Source organism: Strix uralensis, chromosome 18 (assembly GCF_047716275.1).
Source record: "Strix uralensis isolate ZFMK-TIS-50842 chromosome 18, bStrUra1, whole genome shotgun sequence".
Classification (NCBI taxonomy): Eukaryota; Metazoa; Chordata; class Aves; order Strigiformes; family Strigidae; genus Strix; species Strix uralensis.
This window is the reverse complement of record NC_133989.1, coordinates 1,369,396-1,387,850: the sequence shown is the minus strand read 5'-3', so window position 1 is coordinate 1,387,850 and position 18,455 is coordinate 1,369,396. Positions and strand designations below refer to the sequence as shown.

Genomic DNA, 18,455 nt, shown 5'->3' with positions numbered 1-18,455 from the left:
CACCACAGCCCCCTCCCAAATGTCACCTGGGACCCGAGCTGGGGGGTGCTGAGCCTGGTGCGTCCCTCCGAGCCGGCTGCCAAATAAACAGTGTATGTCTGTGAGGTGCGGAGGGCTGTATCAGCATATTTAACATGTGTTTTGCTCAAATTGCTGCTCCAGCCACAGGCATCTCTGTATCTGGGGGTTTCCCAGGGTCAGACCCCCCCCCCTTCCCTGCTCCAAGCATTGGGCAGGGGGAGGCCAGGTCTGGCAGTGGGGTGTCAGGGCTGCGGGGGCCACGGTCCCTTCAGGGTGAGAGCGCTGGGTGTCAGCATCGAGCCGGCCCCGAAGCCGCTGCAGCAGCTCCTCCGTTCGCTTAAATGTCCAATAAATGTATTAAACCTCCGGCCTCCCTCTCGCTTCCCTGTTTGCTTCATTTCTGCGCCGGAGCAGGGATGGGGGCTGTGGCCGTGGCGTTACCCCCGCGTCCCCCGGCCCCGCTGCGGATCTGGCATTGCCAGGGGTGCAGGATAAGCTGTGCTCCCCCCCCCCCGAGCCCCTCCTGCCCACCGCCGGACCCAGACCCCGAAGTGGGGGGGGGGGGGAAAGGCAGCCACCGGCATCAGATCCCTCCGTCTTGCAGCCTGTGCCTGCAGCGTGGCTTCCAGCATGGGGGGAGCACCCTGAGGCACTGGGGGGAGCCTGGGGAAAGATTCTGGTTTAAAGTTTTGATTAAAAGCATCGCCAGCATCACTCAGCACCTGAGGCAGTGGCAGGAGCAAGTGGCAAGCAGCATCACCGGGCCTGATGCCACACGGGCATCCTGGGTGCCCCCCCACTGTGCTGGGAGAAAATCACCCTCTCCTGAGACATGTGGGCATCCCCCCTCTGCCATCTGTCCCCACCACCGTGGTTGTCCCCTCCTGGGGGACCCAGCCTAGATCTAACCCACCACACTGCCGTGACCCCCAGCTGTGGGCATGTGGCTGTCCCAGCACCCCATGGACCCCCCAGCCCATGCGCTGGACACCCCGAGCCCTGTGTGGGGTCCGGCTGGGTCCTGCCAAGCTCCACTCAGGACACAACCCCCATCCCGGTCCCCACGGGCTCATCCCGTGGCCGGAGCAGCCAAATCCAGGCCTGGCTCACTGCAGCGTTATAAATAGCCGGGATGTGGGGAGGGAGCTTGGCTCCCTGGGATGGGGGGGTCCCAGTGGGTGCTGAGCAGGGTGGGGGGACTCGCTGGGTGCCAGGACCGGAGGGTGGGAGGGCTCGGTGCTGCTGCTGTGGTGCTGGCCACCCTGGGAGGTGCAATGAGCTGTGCAGAGTACAGCTGGGGGGGGCTGGTGGGTGCGTGCAGCCGGGGGGGAGGGATGGGGGCTGCGTGTGCGAGTGTGTGCGAGTGTGTGTGTGTGTGTGTGTGTGTACGAGACATTTATAGATCACGTGTGAAACTTGATCTCCCCGCAGTGGGCTTGGAGGAGAGAAAAAAGATAGAAGTATTGTTTTTAAACAGATTTTTTCCTTTGTTTTTCTTTTTTTTTTTTTTTCCCCTCTCCCCCTGCGAGGGCTGCAGCCGCCTGGCGATAAAAGGCCGGGGCAGCCAGAGCCGGCTCAGAGGGAGGAAATGCCGAAATTGCAGCGTTTCGACTCAGCGCCGAGCGCCCACTGACCCATCCCGACACAGAGCGGCCGAGCGGCCGCCCGGGAAGTGCCAGCGCACCCCGGGGGAACCCCCCGCGCCATGCGGGCTCTCAGCCTCGGCCTCGTGGCCCTGACCTGTGCCACGACGGCACTATGCGCCGCCGGAGCCCAGCGCCGGGTGCTGGAGGGGGGTGGCCGCCGCCGGCGTTACCACCGGGTCCAGCACGGCCACTGCAGCTACACCTTCGTCTTGCCCGAGGCTGACCCGCCGCCCTGCCCGCTTGCCCCCGTCGCCCCCGGCCCTGCCAACGCGCTGCTGCAGCGGGACTCGCCGGCTGGCACCGTGCATGCCGGCCACGGGGCTACCCAGCGCCTGCGGCACCTCGAGAGGGTCCTGGAGAACAGCACCCAGTGGCTGCTGAAGGTAGGGTGCAGGGGGGGACGGAGGGGTCTGCAGTCTGTGGGTGCTGCAGTCTGTGGGTGCTGCAGTTTGTGGGTGCTGCAGCTCACCGGCGCTTGCCGCTGCGGCTGTGTCCCCCCACCATCCCTGCCGTGGCTTCTCGTGGTCCCTGCTGGGCTGGGACCTGGGGGCTCAGCGCTCCCCGTTCTGGGTCAGGATGTAGCCCCACAGGAAAGCTCTTGGGAAGGGTTTTGCAGGCGGCAGAGTGAGGGACCGAGGGGCAGAGGCCACCAAAACTTCTCCAGATTCATCGTTTTCCCACTTACGGGTTTTGCAAAAGCTCCTGGTGCTTGGGGAGACTTTGAGTGGGACACCGTGGCCGGGACAGGGCAGGCAGCAGCAGCGAGGTGTGGGGCTGTCCCCTGTCCCCTCAGTCATCCTAAATGACAAATTCCTCAAAAGCTGGGAAAACGCTGAGCCACAGCCCCGCTGAAAGCCAGCCCCGGGGTGTCGCAGAGGGACAAGCAGAGTCAGTCCCCACCCAGCTGGTGGCAGCGAATCGCTGTCACTGAGGGACCTGCTGGGTCTGCTGTGCCCGCACAGCCCGGGGGGCCCTGCGCCGGCGCGTCCCTGCCCCCCAGGGGTCCCTGCACCCTGGGGTCCCTGTGCCCTAGGAGCCCAGGCCAGGTCTGAGGGCAGCCTTTGGGTATGGCTGAGCCAGGTGAGGGGCCGGGGGTCCCACTGTGGGTGCACAGGGCCCTGCCCTGGAGCAAGCAGCCACAGCACATCTGGGCAGATGAGGGCAGCAATGCCCCACACCGCAGCCCCAAGGAGCATGAGGCCACTGGGCAGCCAGTACCCCATCCCATTCCCATCCCATCCCATCCCATCCCCTCCCATCCCATCCCATCCCATCCCCTCCCATCCCATCCCATCCCATCCCATCCCATCCACATCCCATCCCATCCCATCCCATCCACATCCCATCCCATTCCCATCCCATCCCATCCCATCCCATCCCATCCCATCCCATCCCATCCCATCCCATCCCATCCCACCCCATCCCGCAGCGTGTCCCTCTCCATTTAGAGGCAGCTTGCAGCTATTTTTTTGCTGTCGTTCCTTGGTTTTACTAATTTAACCGGAGCTGCCCAGGGAGGCTTGTTTTGGTCGGACTCCAGGCCTGAACAAACAAACCGGGGCTTGAAGGAGGCCTCGAGTTCGGGGACAGAGTGTAAACAACGTCGCATCCCCGTCTGCTCTGCCCCAGCCCGGGGAGCCCTGCCAAGGCTGCCGGAACCAGCAGCACCCCCCCCAGCACCCAGCAGGGCTCCTCAGCCCCCCTCGGGCCCCCCCAACACCCAACATCCCCCAGAAACACCCCCCGCAGCACTGGGGTGCTGGCCCACCCTCCCCATGTGCAGCCCCCCCATGGCCGGGGAGGAATTAATTTTAGTTCAAACACAAATATTTGATGGTGCCGCCAGGTCTGGGGCGGGGCGGGGGGGCTCAGGGCAGGATGGGGTCCCCAGAGAGGCAGTGACAGGGTGGCAGCTCTGGGGCACCTGCAGCACCAGGGCCGGCGCTGATCACCCTGGCATGGGGGTAGGGGTGCAGGCAGTGGGTGGGGGGCTTTCTCCCCACCTCTGGCCATGGGGACCCCTCGCCGGTGCTTGTGGGATGCTTAGAAATGCTGGGACAGGATGGGGATGGGGACAGGGGAGGGATGTGGCTGCAAGAAGGTGACACAGGATCATCCAGACATGGCCAACGGGTCACTGGCACCGGGACAGCGGGGTGGCCGGGGTCCCTCCTGCTCCCGGGCAGCGTTTTGGGGTCATCCTCATCACCATGGTGTGTTACCCGTCCCCGGCCACTCTGCCCTTCTTGGTGGGACCCCTCCGAGCCCAGGTGAGCCTCGGCACCCATGGGGCGAAGGGAGGGCGGCCCCGGCTTCCCAACCCTCTGCACAGAGCCTGTCCCCCTTAGGTCCCCTGTGTCATCTGAGGGTGGGGACATTGTGCCCCCCCCCCCCAGCCCCAACCGCTCCCAGGGAGCTGTGGCTATTTCTCCGGCTGCGTTCTACCCTCCCCGTGCCAGCCTGACCTTTTCCATGGGTATGTACTGCCCTTGGGCTCGGAGATATGTTTATTTAAAAGAAAAAAAAAAAAAGCTAGATTGAGAGGGAGAAAAGGCCTCCCCAAGCCCTGTGAAGCAACAAGATTAACGACGTGGTTAAAGGGAAACTCTCCAGCAATCACTCAGCTCGGGGAAATGTTTTCCAGACGCGGCTCTCCGACCTTTCCCCGCTTCCTCCGCGCGAGCACGTTCCCGTGAGGGACAATCCCCAGGGAAGCGGGGTGCAGGCAAGGCGAGGCGGGGTGCCCGGCCCTGGCACCCTCCTGCCCTCCGCGGGGGCTGCCGGTGGGGTGCTGGTTTCGCCACCGGGTCTGGGGAGGAGGGAAGAGGCCCGGCTGCTGCCAGCGAGATTTCATCATGTGCAAACAAGTGCAGAGCGGAGCCCTGTGCCCTGGCCCGCAGCCGGTCCCGCTCCCGCGCCGAGCATCGCCCAGAGAGCAGCGTCCCACCTGCTCCGCCACCCCGCCGCATGCTGGGGACACTGGGGACTCTGGGGCAGGCGGCGGGATGAGGGCAGAGTGAGCAGAGCGGGATCAGTGGGGTGGGGGGGAGCTGGGCAGCCCCCCCGTCCCCTCCCGCTCTCGGGGGGCTGCCCGATGCGGGGCTCCGTTCCCAGCGTGGGCGGCAGCGTGGCCCCTTCCGCTCCCCGCGGCCCCCGCCGAGGGACCGTGCCCCCGCCGAGGCCGTTGCCCCGGGGAGGGGCCGAATGGGAACCTCATGGCGGGGCCGCCAGAAATAGAAAAGCCTTTGGGAAAGGCGCCTGCCCCGCGGGCTGGGAAAGCGGAAGCCACATCTCAGCTGCGTCCGCAGACGGTTTCTTCCCAGCTCCGAGAGCTTCCTCGTGGTGGGGCAGCACTGGGGGCTGGACACCCACCTTCCCTGGCCCATGGTGGCCCCCCACTCCCCATGTCCTGGGAAACCAGTGGCTGGGGGCTGGCAGCCAATGCTGATGCCGGTGCCGATGCCGGTGCCGGTGCCGGCAGTAGCCCCAGTTTCCCAGCAGACCTGGGCACACACAAGCCCGTGCCAGGTCCCAGCTGGCATCGCAGCCCTGGAATCTTCGCAGCTGGTGGCCGAGGGGGCTCCCCCGCGGCAGCACAGCCCATGAGCAGCTCGCTCCATCCTCCCAATAAGCTTCGAATGGCCCCGAGATGGGTCGTGCCATGGTGAAACACTCCCAGAATGTGCCTGGGGCCTGTGCTGGGCGCTGCCAGGCTCGGCCGTGGTGTCCAAATCAGAATCCCAGAATCATTCAGGTTGGAAAAGCCCCTCGGGATCATCGAGTCCAACCCTCAGCCCGACTCTACAAAGTTCTCCCCTACCCCACATCCCCCCACAGCTCATCCAAACGGCCCTTAAACACACCCAGGGATGGGGACTCCACCCCCTCCCTGGGCAGCCTATTCCACTCTCTGACCACTCTTTTGGTGAAACATTTTTCCCTCCTGTCCAGTCTGAACCTCCCCTGTTGCAGTTTAAAGCCGTTCCCTCTTGTTCTGTCACTAATTCCCTGGGAGAAGAGACCAGCACCAACCTCTCCACAACGTCCTTTCAGGGAGCTGTAGAGAGTGATGAGGTCTCCCCTCACCTTCTCCTCCTCACACTGAACAGTCCCAGCTCCTTCAATCTCTCCTCACAGGATTTATTCTCCAGGCCCTTCCCCAGCTCGTTGCCCTCCTCTGCCCTCGCTCCAGCCCCTCGAGATCTCTCTTGTGTTGAGGTGCCCAAAACTGGACACAACCCTCCAGGTGTGGCCTCACCAGTGCAGAGTAGAGGGGGACTCACCGTGTCCCCGCTGTCCCCTCCGCAGCTGGAGAGCTACATCCAGACGAGCATGAAGCCGGAGATGGCTCAGCTGCGGCAGACAGCGGTGCAGAACCAAACTGCCACCATGCTGGAGATCGGCAGCACCCTCCTCAACCGGAGCGCCGAGCAGAGCCGCAAGCTCACCGATGTGGAGGCGCAGGTAGGGGCTGGCCGGGGCGCAGAGCACACGTGGCCCCATGTGTGTGCGTCCCCCGCCAGGCCCTGCGGTGGGAGATACGGCTGCTCTGCTGCTAAAGGTGGGGCGTTTCCCCGAGCGCTGCATGGCTGAACGCGGCGGTGTGCGGCGGTACCGGGGTTGTGTGTTGGGGAGCTGCGAGCCTGGGGACACCGGGGACGTGGCTGCTCACGCCGATGCTCCCGGGGCAGGTGCTGAACCAGACGTCACGCATCGAGATGCAGCTGCAGGAGAACTCCCTGTCTACCACCAAGCTGGAGAAGCAGCTGCTGTTGCAGACGAACGAGATCCACAAGTTGCAGAACAGGAACAAGTAGGGCCTGGGGCGGCTCGGGGGACCCCGCAGCCCCCGGAGCCTTGGGGGGAGGCTGGTCTCTCCCATCCCAGGAGCGTGGCTGCACTTTGCAGGGGGTTTGAACTCTTCTAGGAGCTTGGCTGGGGTCCCTGGGGGGTTGCACAGCCCCTTGGGCTTTGGTTTCCCCTCTCTAAGCACGTCCCAGTGGTGCCTGGTGGCGTGTGGTTTGGTGGGTGCATCAGGGGACCTGCAGCTGGGGCTGGGTCCGCTCTGCCACTCGCTCCCTGCCCAGCACAGCCACAGGCCCCCCCACCCCATCACCACTGCCTCCCCCTTTCAGCATCCTGGAGGTGCGGGTGCTGGAGATGGAGACGAAGCACCAGGCAGAGCTGGCGGGGGCCCGCTCAGAGAAGGAGAAGCTGCAGCGGCTGGTGAGCCGGCAGAGCGGCACCATCGAGGAGCTGGAGAAGTCACTTCTGGCCACCAGCACCAACACCAGCCTGCTCCAGCGCCAGCAGCTCCAGCTCCTCGAGTCGGTGCAGAGCCTGGTGCGCCTCGTCTCCCAGGGCAGAGGTGAGCCGGGGCATGCGGGCAGGGTGCAGGCAGCGGGAGAGCTCCTCACCCTTCCCGAGAGGGTGCCAGGGCGCTGGGCCAGCCCCTGCGCTCGGCTCAGGCGTGGGTGACTTCACCCCGAAAATGAGCCCCAGGGGAGGGTCCATGGCCCGACGCCGTCCCCAGCCACAGCAAATCCCCAGGCTTAGGCTGGCGGCAGCGCTGGTGCAGCGCAGCCGCCTCACCCAGCCCTAGGGAGACGGCGCCGAAGAAAGAAAAATAATCCGTGGGCCCAAAAGCATCCAAAGGGAGAGGGAAAGAGCAACAAAACCAGGCAGGGCTGCAGGAGCGGCGGGGTTTCTGCCGGCTCACCCTCCCCTCTGCCGCAGCCCCCCTGCCCGGGCAGGAGCAGGTCTTCCAGGACTGCGCCGAGGTGCACCGGGCGGGCATCCACGCCAGCGGCGTCTACACCCTCCACATCGCCAACCTCAGCGAGCCCAAAAAGGTGAGCGTGGCCCAGAGAGGGGTCCCACCGCAGCCCCCCCGGGGTGCTGCCCGACCCCAGTGCCACCCAGTACACGCTGGCCCCAGACCAGAGCGGGTATTGGTATCCCTCTTGCATGGCACTTCCCAACCCCTCTCGCCGGGGTAGTGCCCCCCAACCCATCTGGCCACAGGGGCTGCGGGGCGGGGGGGGTGAAGGCAGCAGCTGCCAGGTGAAGACAGGGCTTGCACAGGTCTTCAGACAGGATAAAATTGATTTTAAAGGCCCCCCCCACCCATGAGCGTTGTGACCCTGCCCATGGCTACAGGAGAGACACCCCCCCGCCCAGGCCAGACACTGGGCACGGCACACGCTCGCCAGCCCCTCAGCAAGCTCTAGCACCCATGCAGCACCCATGGTGAGCCACCCAGCCCGGAGGGGGGGCACACACACGCACCCCACTGCCCACCTCGTTGCCCCGCTCTGCAGCCTGTGCTGCCTCTCCCCGCTGCAGGCGTACTGCGACATGGAGACCGACCGCGGGGGCTGGACCGTCATCCAGCTCCGCGTCAACGGCAGCCTCAGCTTCCAGAGGAACTGGAGGGAGTACAAACAGGTCTGCACCCACCCCGGGGAAGAGGGGGTACCCTGGAGCCACCCCACGTTCACCCACCCCGTTGCTCCCCCAGGGTTTTGGGGACGCGGCGGGCGAGTACTGGCTGGGTAACGAGGCCGTGCACCTCCTGACGAGCCAGGCACCCTACGCCCTGCGCGTGGAGCTGCGGGACTGGGAGGGCGGCCAGGTCTATGCCCACTACGGGAAATTCCAGCTGGGGAGCGAGCGGCAGCTTTACAGGTAGGAGAAAGACACCACAGCAGTGGCCACCCAGCCCTCCCCATCTCCAGCCATCCCCGAGCCCTGCGGGCAGCGGTAGCCACGGGCAAGGGTGGTCCTGGGGGGTGCAGGATCACACTGGGGTTTCCTGGTGGGGTTACGGCTCAGCAGAGCCCGTCCCCAGGTATCGGGGACATCACTGTGTCACCTGCTCCTCCTTCTCTCCCCGGGGCTCCTCAGAAGTGGATTTTTAATGTATGAATTTGTGTTAAGGCAGAGGGATTTCCCATCCCAGCCGGGGCACTTGCTGCTTGGGCAAGTGGGGGTGACACAGCCATGGCCACCAGGCACTTCTGGGGGTGCTGGGCATCCCCAGGCTGCTGCACGGGTATCTGGGGAGGGGTTTTGTGCTCCTGCTGCCGGGTTTGAGAGGACGGTGTGTGCTCCCAGGAACGTGGCAGGAGGGCTGGCAGGGAGCTGGGTGCTTTGGTGCTGGGCTGGAGACAGGACCAGACCACAGAGACCCCCTGCACCGAGCTGACCCCCGGCACAGAGGACCGGAGGAGCCTTGGGGGGGTCCTCTCTGCCCCAGCATAGCATGACACCCCCCCTTGGGGACCCCCAGACCAGGCCCTCCAAGCTGGCAGACCCAGAGCTGCAGGATCTCTGCCTGCACCCCTCTGAGCTCATGGCATCCCACGGCCTTCACCCACCCCCCCCGAGCAGCGCTGAGGGGTTTTGTGACCCCCCCCAGCACTGAGGGTGACCGTGGCCCCGGCGCGGGCCCGGGCGCAGGCTCTCGCTGCAGGACTACAGCGGGACGGCGGGGCAGCAGAGCGGCATGGCGCTGCAGGGCACCCGCTTCAGCACCCGCGACGCCGACAACGACAACTGCCTCTGCAAGTGCGCCCAGATGCTGTCGGGAGGTGAGCGGGGAGAGGGAGGGAACACCCAGGCAGGACCCATGGGTGCTCAGGGTGCCACCTTCCCGCCCCGCTCCCTCCTCACAGGCTGGTGGTTCGACGCCTGCGGCCTCTCCAACCTCAATGGCATCTACTACCCGGCCCGGCACAACATCCGCAAGCTCAACGGCATCCGCTGGCACCACTTCCAGGGGCCCAGCTACTCCCTGAAGGGCACCCGCATGCTGATACGACCCACCAGCTTCTAACACCGGCATGGAGGGAGGGGGGGGGCCGGGAGAAGGGGTGCTTGGGGGAGACCCCAGCAGGGATGTTTTTCCCCCAGTTATATTTTTTTGACTTGTGTTTATCCCGTCTTCCGGGAGCCTGGCGCTGTGGCCGTGCCCGAGGGACCCGTGGGCAGTGCCGGGGGGTCTGGTGCTGCAGGAGCCAGGGTGGGGGGGTGGCGGGGGCTTTGGCACACAAAACCCACCCCCGGATCCCACCTCAGCTTCTATCCCATCCTTCATCTGGGCCTCTGGCTTTTGCACCAGGACCCCGTGGGACCCCCTGCACACTCCGCCGGGCTCCAAGGCACGGCGGGGGCTTTGTTTTTTCTCTGTTTTGGGGCATTTCAAAGCTCCCCCGGGGCCACTTTCCCGTGGGATTAGGGGAGCTGGTGGGGATGGGGGTCCCTGTGAGCTCCAGGGGCTGGTGCCATCCCTTGTCCCCACCCCACTGTGCATGGCCCAAGCCACTGTCCCCACTGCTCCTTGCAGCACCGGGGTGGGCATTTCAAGCCCCTGGGGGGGGGGGGGGAGGAGCAGGGGGAGGTTTTGGGGACCTGGGGGCAACCGTGTCCAGGTTGGGATGGCTGGTGGCCCTGTGCTGGCAGGGAGAGCGCTGGCAGGGGGATGGCAGGGACAGGCAGGATGGAGCTGAGGGGTCACAGGGCTGCGGTTTGAGGTGAGTCTGGGGGGCGGGAGGTGGTGGGAAGGGTCCTGGGGAGGCTCTGAGCTGGGGCAGGGGAGGGAGGAGATGGGGGTGCAGGAGGGGGAAGCGGGGCAACAGGGCCCAGACCCCTCGCTGGTGGTTGCATTGAGATGGCAAACCCAGCCTGAGGGCACTTTTGGGCCCCAGAGCTGCCCCCCCCCACAGCGGCCACAGGTTGGGCTGGAGGCGCTTTTATTTTTGTACTAAGAGATATTTATTTTCCAAGCATTGGCGGGTGGGGGTGTCCCTGAACCCCACTGCCTCGGGACAGGCACCAGTCCCCCCACTTCAGCAACTGGGACAGAAGGGTGGGCGGAAGGGCTGCGGGACAGGGCAGGACAGATGGACCCCGGGCATCCCCAGGGGACACTGAGCCCCGGGCAGCTCAATGCATGGGTGAGGGCAGGGCTCGGTGACACCCGGTCACAGCCTGTCCCTGTCACCCTTCTGCAGGTGTCCCTGTCCCCATCTTGTCACTAGAGGTGCCCCACAGGCCGGTGGCAGATCCCCCCAGCAGCCTCACCCCTGGGGGACGGGTGCCCCACAGGGTCCCCTGTCCCACTAGTACCCAAGCCCTGGGGACCAGCGGCAGCAGTGGCAGCCCCCAGGGACCCGCTGCCTCCATGACACCCAGGCACCCCCGTGCCTCCCTCCCCAAAACGGGTCCCCCTCGCCCCCGGCAGTAGTTTGCCAGGGTGGGAGGTGACAGCAGAGACCCTGCAGAGCTGAGGACCGGGGGACACTTTGCTGCCACCTCACCCCAGCCCCCACTGCAGGGGGACAGGGCCAGCACCCTGGATTGGGGTGGGGGACACGGGGACCCTTTGTCCTCTGGGTCAGGATGTGGGGACCCGCTGGGAGGGTGCTGGCACACGGCGGCTCCTGACGCCCTGCCCTCAACGCTGTCCCGAGGCGTTCGCTAATTAACAGTGATTAAAGCACGTGACGTAGTTGGCACTTCCAGAAGATGCTCATCAGCGGGGCTGTGCGGAATAATTAAAAAATGGAAAATACAGCGGGGGGGGGCACCCGGGAGCCTCACCCCGCTCCCAGCAAGCAGCACTGCAGGCAGCAACCGTCCCGGCACGGCCGCGGGCCCTGGCACCCCCCGAACCCCCCCGGCCCCCCTGTGTCCTGCCAGAAGCTGCACCTGGGTGGGGGGCTGTGTGCCAGGCAGGGGGGTGGCCCCCGCCCCGGGGTGCTGGGCCTGGCTCCCCACACTGGGGTGCTGGGTTTTTTTTTTTCCTCCCTCTCCCAGCCGCCTGCAGCTCCTGCCTGCGCATGGGGCACCCATGGGAGACCCGGGCACGGAGGGGTGGGGGTGATGGGCACCCTCCTGGGCTGACCCTCCTCCCAAGAAATAACAGACGGGCTCAGCTGCGGCTCCCCACCGAAACCAGAGCTGCCGAGAGGCAGCTGCCAGAGAACGTGATAGCGCGGGGGCCACCCTGCTGTCCCCGGGGTGGGGGGGGGGCGGGGCACGTGTTTCCTCAAGGCAGCTGTACCAGGGTTTCATGGAAGGAGGAAGAGGAAGACTCCCACCGCGGGAACACGGCTCCTGCTGTCTGTGCAGGACACGCGTGTGCATGTGAACACGTGTCCCCACGAGCAGGCCGGCACACGAACAAGCGTGGACACACACGTGCAGACGATCGCGCACGCGAGCGCCCGGGGCTTTGGACGGCCGTGCAGCCATGGCAGGTCCCAGCACACCCGTGCCTGGTTGGGGGGGGGGCTAGTGGGGGCCCCCCCTCAGCTCTTTGGCAGTAGCAACAAATTTAGACCAAGCCCTGGACACGCCAGGCTGAGGAATCCGGCAGCACAGCCGGTGCCAGCCCGCCGGTGGGGATCCGGTTCCCGCAGAGCTTTCCCTGCGGGTGAAGCCTGTCCTGGAGTGGGTGCCTCGGGGTCCCCGTCACTCCCTGGTTTCCAGCTCCTCGGGGAGGCACCCGGCACCCCACGTGCCATCTTTGAGGATCCCCTGGGTGTGTGCTTCCTCCCCACCGATCTGCCAGCCTGACTCACGGGACAGATGCCATCCCAGTGTCCTGCCCGCCACGTCCTGCCCGCTGCACCCCAGGCAGCCAGACCTGCCTGTACCCCAGCAGGAGCTGGACAGATCCTGCACCCTGGGCAGCAGCTCTGAGCGGACACACACAGTGCAGGAGCCTGTGAGGGCTTTTTTGGGGACCTCAAGTGCTGCGTGGACGCCCCAGTCAAGGGGAGCCCCGGTGTTGCCCCAGCCAGCGGCTGCAGGGCCCGGGCGGAGCTGGGGGAAAGCGCTGGATGGGGTGGGACGGGGCAGCACCTTCAAAAATGAAAACTGCAGCCCTGGGGTGGGTGGCTGGACCTTGTCACCAGTCCGTCACTGTCACCACGCATGTGGCATTTGCCAAGCGGTGCCCACACCAGGCCGGCTGGCTCCCTGCATGTGTGGAACCGTTTGATGCCCCGGCCCCCTCACCACGGCTGGAGCTGGAGGGAGGCAGCGGCAGGGCTGATGTCCAGGCAAGGTCCCCTGGGCGCAGGCGCTGGTGGCTTTGGTGCCACCTTCCTCACGGCTCCCTGCCCGCGTGGGGACACATTAGCATCGCGAGGAGCAGGGGGGACCTCACGGGCTCAGGCAGCACCCGCGGTGCCGCGTGAGGCCTCCCGGGGATACCGCACAGGCGGTTTTCATCTTCAAAGCTCTCCCTGCGCCGACTTTCATCCTCCCCCCGGGAGGTCTCCACTATCGCCGCCCCCATCTCGCAGTCCCGGGGGGAGCCGGGACTCGGCCAAGCTCAGCGGCGCTTTGCCGGAGCAGGGTGAGGAGGCTGCACCGGTGCTGGCTGCGGCCCAGAGGGGAATCCCACTGGCCCGGGCTCTGCCGGGACCTGCCGGACCCAACCGCCACCCCCACTGTGCCCGCCGGGGCCCGCGCTGGCACGCCACGGCACGGCACCCATCGCTCCCGCCGGCGAGCCGCAGGCCCCCCGAGGGTCCCTGCCTCACCCCGACCTCCAGCGCCTCGAGAGACAGCAACGCCCACAGCCTCCAAAGCACAGGGATTTAATAAAACCAGCTGCATTACTATTATTATTATTATTATTTACAGTTCAAACATGAGGAAAAACAGTAGAAATGAGGAAAAGACCAACGACCATCATCTTCATAAATACCAGGGCCCAACGGCACCCGGGAGGGGACACGAGCACACAGACACTCGCACACACACGCAGCCCTGGGCTGCTCGAAGCGGGGGGTCAGGTTTGCCCCCCCCCTCCATGGAGCACCCAGCCTCTCCCAAACCTTCAGCATTAAGACGGGGGCCAGCAGGATCCAGCCCCCGCCCCAGGCAGTGTGGCCCCCTCAGTGGAGGCTGCAGGGGGGCGTCTCCTTCACCAGAGCTCTGTCCCTGCTCCGTGCAGGGGGCATCCGGCCCCTTCCCCTCCCCACACCACCCATGGGTGCTGGTGAGGAGCTGGGCAGGCAGGATGACAGCAGGTGGGCAAGGGGACGGTGGTGGGGACTGGCCACGCACCCGGGGCCACATGTCCTCTGCCCTCCCGAGGGGACCTGGCTCTCCGGTGACAGCACAGGGGCCAGAGCCAGCGGGAGGGACGCCCAGGCACTGCGCCGGCGCTCTGCCAGCGGGCAGGGAAGCAAAACGGGGGCTCAGTTCGAGGGTCCTGTCACCGCCAAGACGTCCCCGCTCCTCCCGGGGCACAGCCAGCGCTCCCTCCCCATCCAGTGTTGCCCACTCACAAGCCACCCAGCCCCGGCACCGCGGCGCCGCTACACGTCAGAGACCTGCTGGGGCTCCCGGGCCTGGCGCAGCCCGTAGAGCCACTTGATGACGCGGGCGTTGCGCTCGATGACGGAGATGCCGTAGGGCACGCGCTCGGCCGGTCGCCCCTCTGGCGTGGCGGCGCTGGGCGGCGAGCGGCCGCCCTCTGAGCTGGCCGTGCTCACGCTGTGAAACTTGAGGGACACGATGTCAGAGCTGGCGCGGGCGAAGCGCTCGGCGCCCATGTCCTGCACCTCCTCGGGGTCGAGGCCACAGTAGTTGAAGAAGCGTTCCAGGTCGGCGGTGGCCCGCGAGAGCCGGTCACTCAGGTCCGACTTGGAGCGGTGCAGCAGCGGCTGCCGCCGGGTGCTCTCAGGGCAGGCGGGTGAGCTCCGTGTCGGGGCCACGGGGGACGCAGGCACCGATGTCACCTGGCCCCGCGGAGCCCCGCAGGGACGGACGTCCACCCTCCGCACGGTCACGCTGCCAGGGGGCTTGGTGGCAGCGGGGGTCTCCGGTGGTTTGCCAGCATCCTCTGCCCCGCCGGCCAGCACCACCGGCGTCTCCGGCCTCCGCTTGCGCTCCCGGCTCAGAGGGCTCTCTGCCTTGGGGAAGGGGCTGTCGCAGAGGTTGATGAGGTTGTTGAGGATCTCCAGGTCAAGGGAGGTCTTCGGGCCACCAGCCTCGGCGCGGCGCGGCCCCGGGGGCGCCCTGCGGCTGGGGGTGAGCACGGCCCGGCGCACCCCCGGGGTGAAGAGGGGCTGCTTGAGCAGCGGCGGCTTCACCGGCTCCTGCTTGGTGCTGGCGACCTGCTGGCTCTTCACGTACTTGGCCTTGTCAGCCTCCAGCCTCTCCACTGCGCTGGGTTTGCCAGCGCCTGGCTCGGCGCGGCGGCGGAAATACGCGGGGCCTTTGCGGAGGATGCGGACGGGCATGGCCGAGGTGAAAGGCGCCGTCACCGTCACCCCCTTCATGGCATCGCCGGCTTGCAGAGCCTCGATGGGCATCCTCTGCGCCGGCACCGGGCCACGGGGTGGGCGGCCGCCACGGGCAGCGAAGGGCTCACGGGCTGTCGGCTGCAAAGAGGGGCCGGTGTGAGGGGTGGCGGTGGCTGGTGGGCGCCGGTGGCCTGGTCCCCTGCCCGCGCCCCGGCCCCGCTGGCAGACAAAGGCTGCGCGGTGCTGTGCGGTGCCGCACTGTCTGCGCCGGCTGTGCCGGGCTTCCTATTTGAAGGCAAGGACCACGCCTCCGCTCGCCACCGCGGCCTCCCCGAAACGTCCCCCCGGCCAATCCGCAGAGCAAGCCTGCTTCAAACCTCACCCGGGCCAATGGGGCCGGCGGGGAGGACACCCCAGCCCTGGCGAGGGGCACCCCGGGGAGCGAGGCCGGAGCAGAGAAGGGCGGCTGCGGTCTGGCAGCCCCTCACCAATGCTCTGTCTGTGCCCGGGGGTGCGTTGTCTGCACCCAGGGGTGCCACCCCCACTCCAGGGGTGCCTCCCCCACCCTCAGGGGTGCATCTCCCGTGCCAAGGGGTGCATCCCCCATGGCCAGGGGTGCGTCACCCACACTCCAGAGTGCTCTGCCCACACCAAGGGGTGCATTGCCTGCGCCCAGGGGTGTCTCCCCCACTCCCAGGGGTGCATCACCTGCCCCCGCTCAGCCCCCACCCCACCGGGCTGGGGGATTCGGGGCTCCACTCCCTGCCGCTCCCTCACCTCTCAGCCCCCTCGGAGGCTCTGGGGCTGCTTCTCCCCCCCGCCCCCCCCACTCCCCGCTTCCCAACTTGAACCCTTTGGAAAGCACCGGTGGGGGTTTCCACCTGTGCTTTCCCCAGCCGAGGTGTGCCAGGAGCCGCGCTGAGGCCCCGTGTGCACCCCATGTCCTTGGGTCCCTGCCAACCCCAACAAGCACAACCACCCACCCCAACGGTCGCGCAGAGGCAACAGCCCGCCCACAGTGGGGAGGGGTGGGGGGAGCCCCAAACCAGCCCCGCACCCCTCTGCAGCCCCCGGGGGTGGGCACAGCCGGGGGGGGGGGGGTGGGTCCCAACGCACAAAGGGGCTCAGGCAGTGGTGGGGTGCACGGGGGGACGTGCGGGGTCAGACCTGCCCCCACCTCCCCCTCCCTCCCCATCGCCCTTCCGAGCTGCTCAGGGGTCTGCCTCGGGGCACAGGCGAGCCCCGGGGGGGTAACGGCAAGGCCCCGGCACTCACCGGGTGCAGCGGTGGTTGCCACAGCAGGGGCCAACGTGCCACGGCCCCGCTCCCTCCTGCGACGCCCCGTCACCGTCACCGTCAGCCGCTCGCAACTTCCTGGGTGCAACCCAGGGCCCGTCCCAGCGTCAGCTGCGGGCGGCAGGAGCCAACCACGGCACCTACAGCACTGGCCATGGCCACGGCCACACCGAGCCACGGCTGCACCGTCTGCAAGCTCACACGTGCTGGCGTGTTCCCTCATACCCCCACTGGGGTCTGTACCCCAAAGAGGGGGTCCCCACGCAGCAGCCACCCTGGCACATGGTTGCCTGATGCACTGCGGGGGGAAAGCTGGCTGTCCCTGTCCCCGTCCCCTGCTGGGGGGGGGGGACACACGCTGCCTTGTGACCTGGAAAGTGTCTGCAGGGGGTGGGCTAGGCCTGGGGACAGCTGGGGACCCTCCCAGCACCGGCACAGACCCTCCTGCTGCCTCCTCGGGGGTGGATTTCTGCACCCCTCTGCGGGGGTAGGGGGGCAACTTGGGGACAGAGCCAGCAGCGCGGGGCACTGATGTCCTTGCTGGGCAAGGACAGAGACAGGCAGGGCCCCCCCACCCCACCCCGAGCCGTGTTTACAGCCCCCATGAGAAGGAGGGCTAGGCTGGGCTGGGTGCTGCACAGCGGTGCGGGGTGGGGGGGAGACCCGGCTGCCACCCCCCGGGCCCTGCTGTCCCCGGCACAGGGAGGGCTCCCCAGCTCGGCACAGGGGTGCAAACATGCCCCCCCTCCCCCACGTAAGGCGAAGCCCCACGTCGGGTGCTGGAGCTCAGCTTAGTGCCAGAGGCTCAGCCCCGCGGCCAAGCTGTAGGGGGGGGCTGTTGGGACGCAGGGACAAGGACACGGGGCTCCCCAGCACAGCCACCTGTGGCCAGCGTGAGCCCCCCCATTAAGGACGGCCCAGCTGGGCACAACCTGCTGCTCCACATTCCTGCGGTGCTGAGCTGCCTGCGCTGGCACGGCCCCGGCCGAGCCGGGCTGCACCGAGCCCAGCCAAGCTGAGCTGAGCCCCCCCCCTCAAAAGACACAGCGACGTTACTCTGTGCCCCAAGCCCAGCCAGAGCGAGGGCACCCAAGGCTGATGGCCCTGCTCATGTCAGGCAATGCCCCGCCATGGCCCCAGCTCCTCTTCCTCGCGGTGTGGCCACCGAGCCGGGCTCACGGGCACCCCGGCGTCACATCCTGCACGGTTGTGCCTCCCCCCAGCTCCGTGCTGCCGGCACAGCACCAGCACAGCACCAGCATCGCCTCCACCACCTACCTGGCTCGGCCCCGTGACGTGGGACCCTCCTTGGCACGGTTCAGCCACCACGCTGCTTCTCCCAGGGATGTCCCGGTGTCCCCGTCCCCCCCTTTTCCCGGCGGGATGGCAGCTGGTGGGGCGCTGGAGTAGCTCCGTGCGGCGGCTGCTCCCGCTGAGTCAGCGCCGGGCGAGGACGCTCTCCGAGGCAGCTCAGCGCTCACACGGGATTAAAACCACGGGGCATTCCTCCATGCCAGGCTGCGTCACGCAGCGTGACTGTAGCCGGTGACGTCCCGGCGCGGGTGCTGGTTCAGCCCGCGGTGCTGGCTGGGCAACGTGGGTGCGCAGCCTGAGGTGCTCACACCGCCAAAGCCAAAATGCGTCTGGATGGTCCCTGCCCACTGAGGGCAGAGGGTCCCGGGGCCCTGCCAGGGCTTCAGGGAGTTGGGAAAATCCCCAGCCCCACCATGCAGGCCCTGATTTGGAAAACTCGCCTTGTTTCCCCACGCGCCCGGCTGCCGCCTTCCGCAGTAAATTCCAAAACGCAGCAAAATAACCCCGACAGCACGAAGGGAGGTGACACACCAGAGTGGGGTCACCAAGCCCACAGCCACATGAACCTCCTGGCCTGAACCCAGCCCTGAGGTGACTCTGGGGGCTGCCCCCACCGTGGGACAAGGCGTCTCCTGTGGCAAGGACCAGCTCTGCGCCGAGGGGCCCCCGCTTTTGGAAGGCAGACAAGGAGCGGGTGGAGAGGGATGAGCTGAGCGAAGCACACGGAAAACAGTCATCTGGGTGCCGGGGGGCTGCCCGGTCCTTGGGCAACAGCAAAGGTGGATCCGCACAACGAGCTCGGCTGGAAAAACGCTGCCCGGCGTGGTGGGTGAGGGCAGAGCCTGGCACAGTGCAGGCAGCCGGCTGCAGGCAGCTGCCCGGGCATGTCTGGGCAGCCGGGGGTTTTTGG

The 18,455-nt window shown here is 66.9% G+C and overlaps 2 protein-coding genes across 3 annotated transcripts; one reads left to right on the top strand and one right to left on the bottom strand.

Annotated features, from left to right (window-relative positions):
- The first annotated feature begins 1,320 nt into the window (after positions 1–1,320).
- ANGPT4 (angiopoietin 4) lies at positions 1,321–9,518 on the top strand. Its single transcript, XM_074888455.1, has 9 exons — positions 1,321–2,050; positions 5,976–6,131; positions 6,359–6,480; positions 6,803–7,035; positions 7,404–7,519; positions 8,013–8,114; positions 8,188–8,354; positions 9,129–9,259; positions 9,344–9,518. The coding sequence occupies exons 1-9, from the start codon at positions 1,727–1,729 to the stop codon at positions 9,502–9,504; spliced, it is 1,512 nt and encodes a 503-aa protein (XP_074744556.1). The 5' UTR covers positions 1,321–1,726; the 3' UTR covers positions 9,505–9,518.
- A 3,745-nt stretch (positions 9,519–13,263) lies between these two features.
- On the bottom strand, positions 13,264–17,642 carry FAM110A (family with sequence similarity 110 member A). 2 transcript variants are annotated; one of them, XM_074888460.1, is made up of 2 exons: positions 17,510–17,642; positions 13,264–15,073 (listed from the first exon to the last, which is right to left on the bottom strand). In XM_074888460.1, exon 2 carries the CDS (start codon positions 15,002–15,004, stop codon positions 14,006–14,008), a length of 999 nt encoding a protein of 332 aa, XP_074744561.1. In that variant the 5' UTR covers positions 15,005–15,073; positions 17,510–17,642; the 3' UTR covers positions 13,264–14,005. The 2 variants fall into 2 exon arrangements, with proteins under 2 accessions (XP_074744561.1, XP_074744562.1); XM_074888461.1 differs by lacking the exon at positions 17,510–17,642 and adding an exon at positions 16,211–16,972.
- Positions 17,643–18,455: the final 813 nt, after the last annotated feature.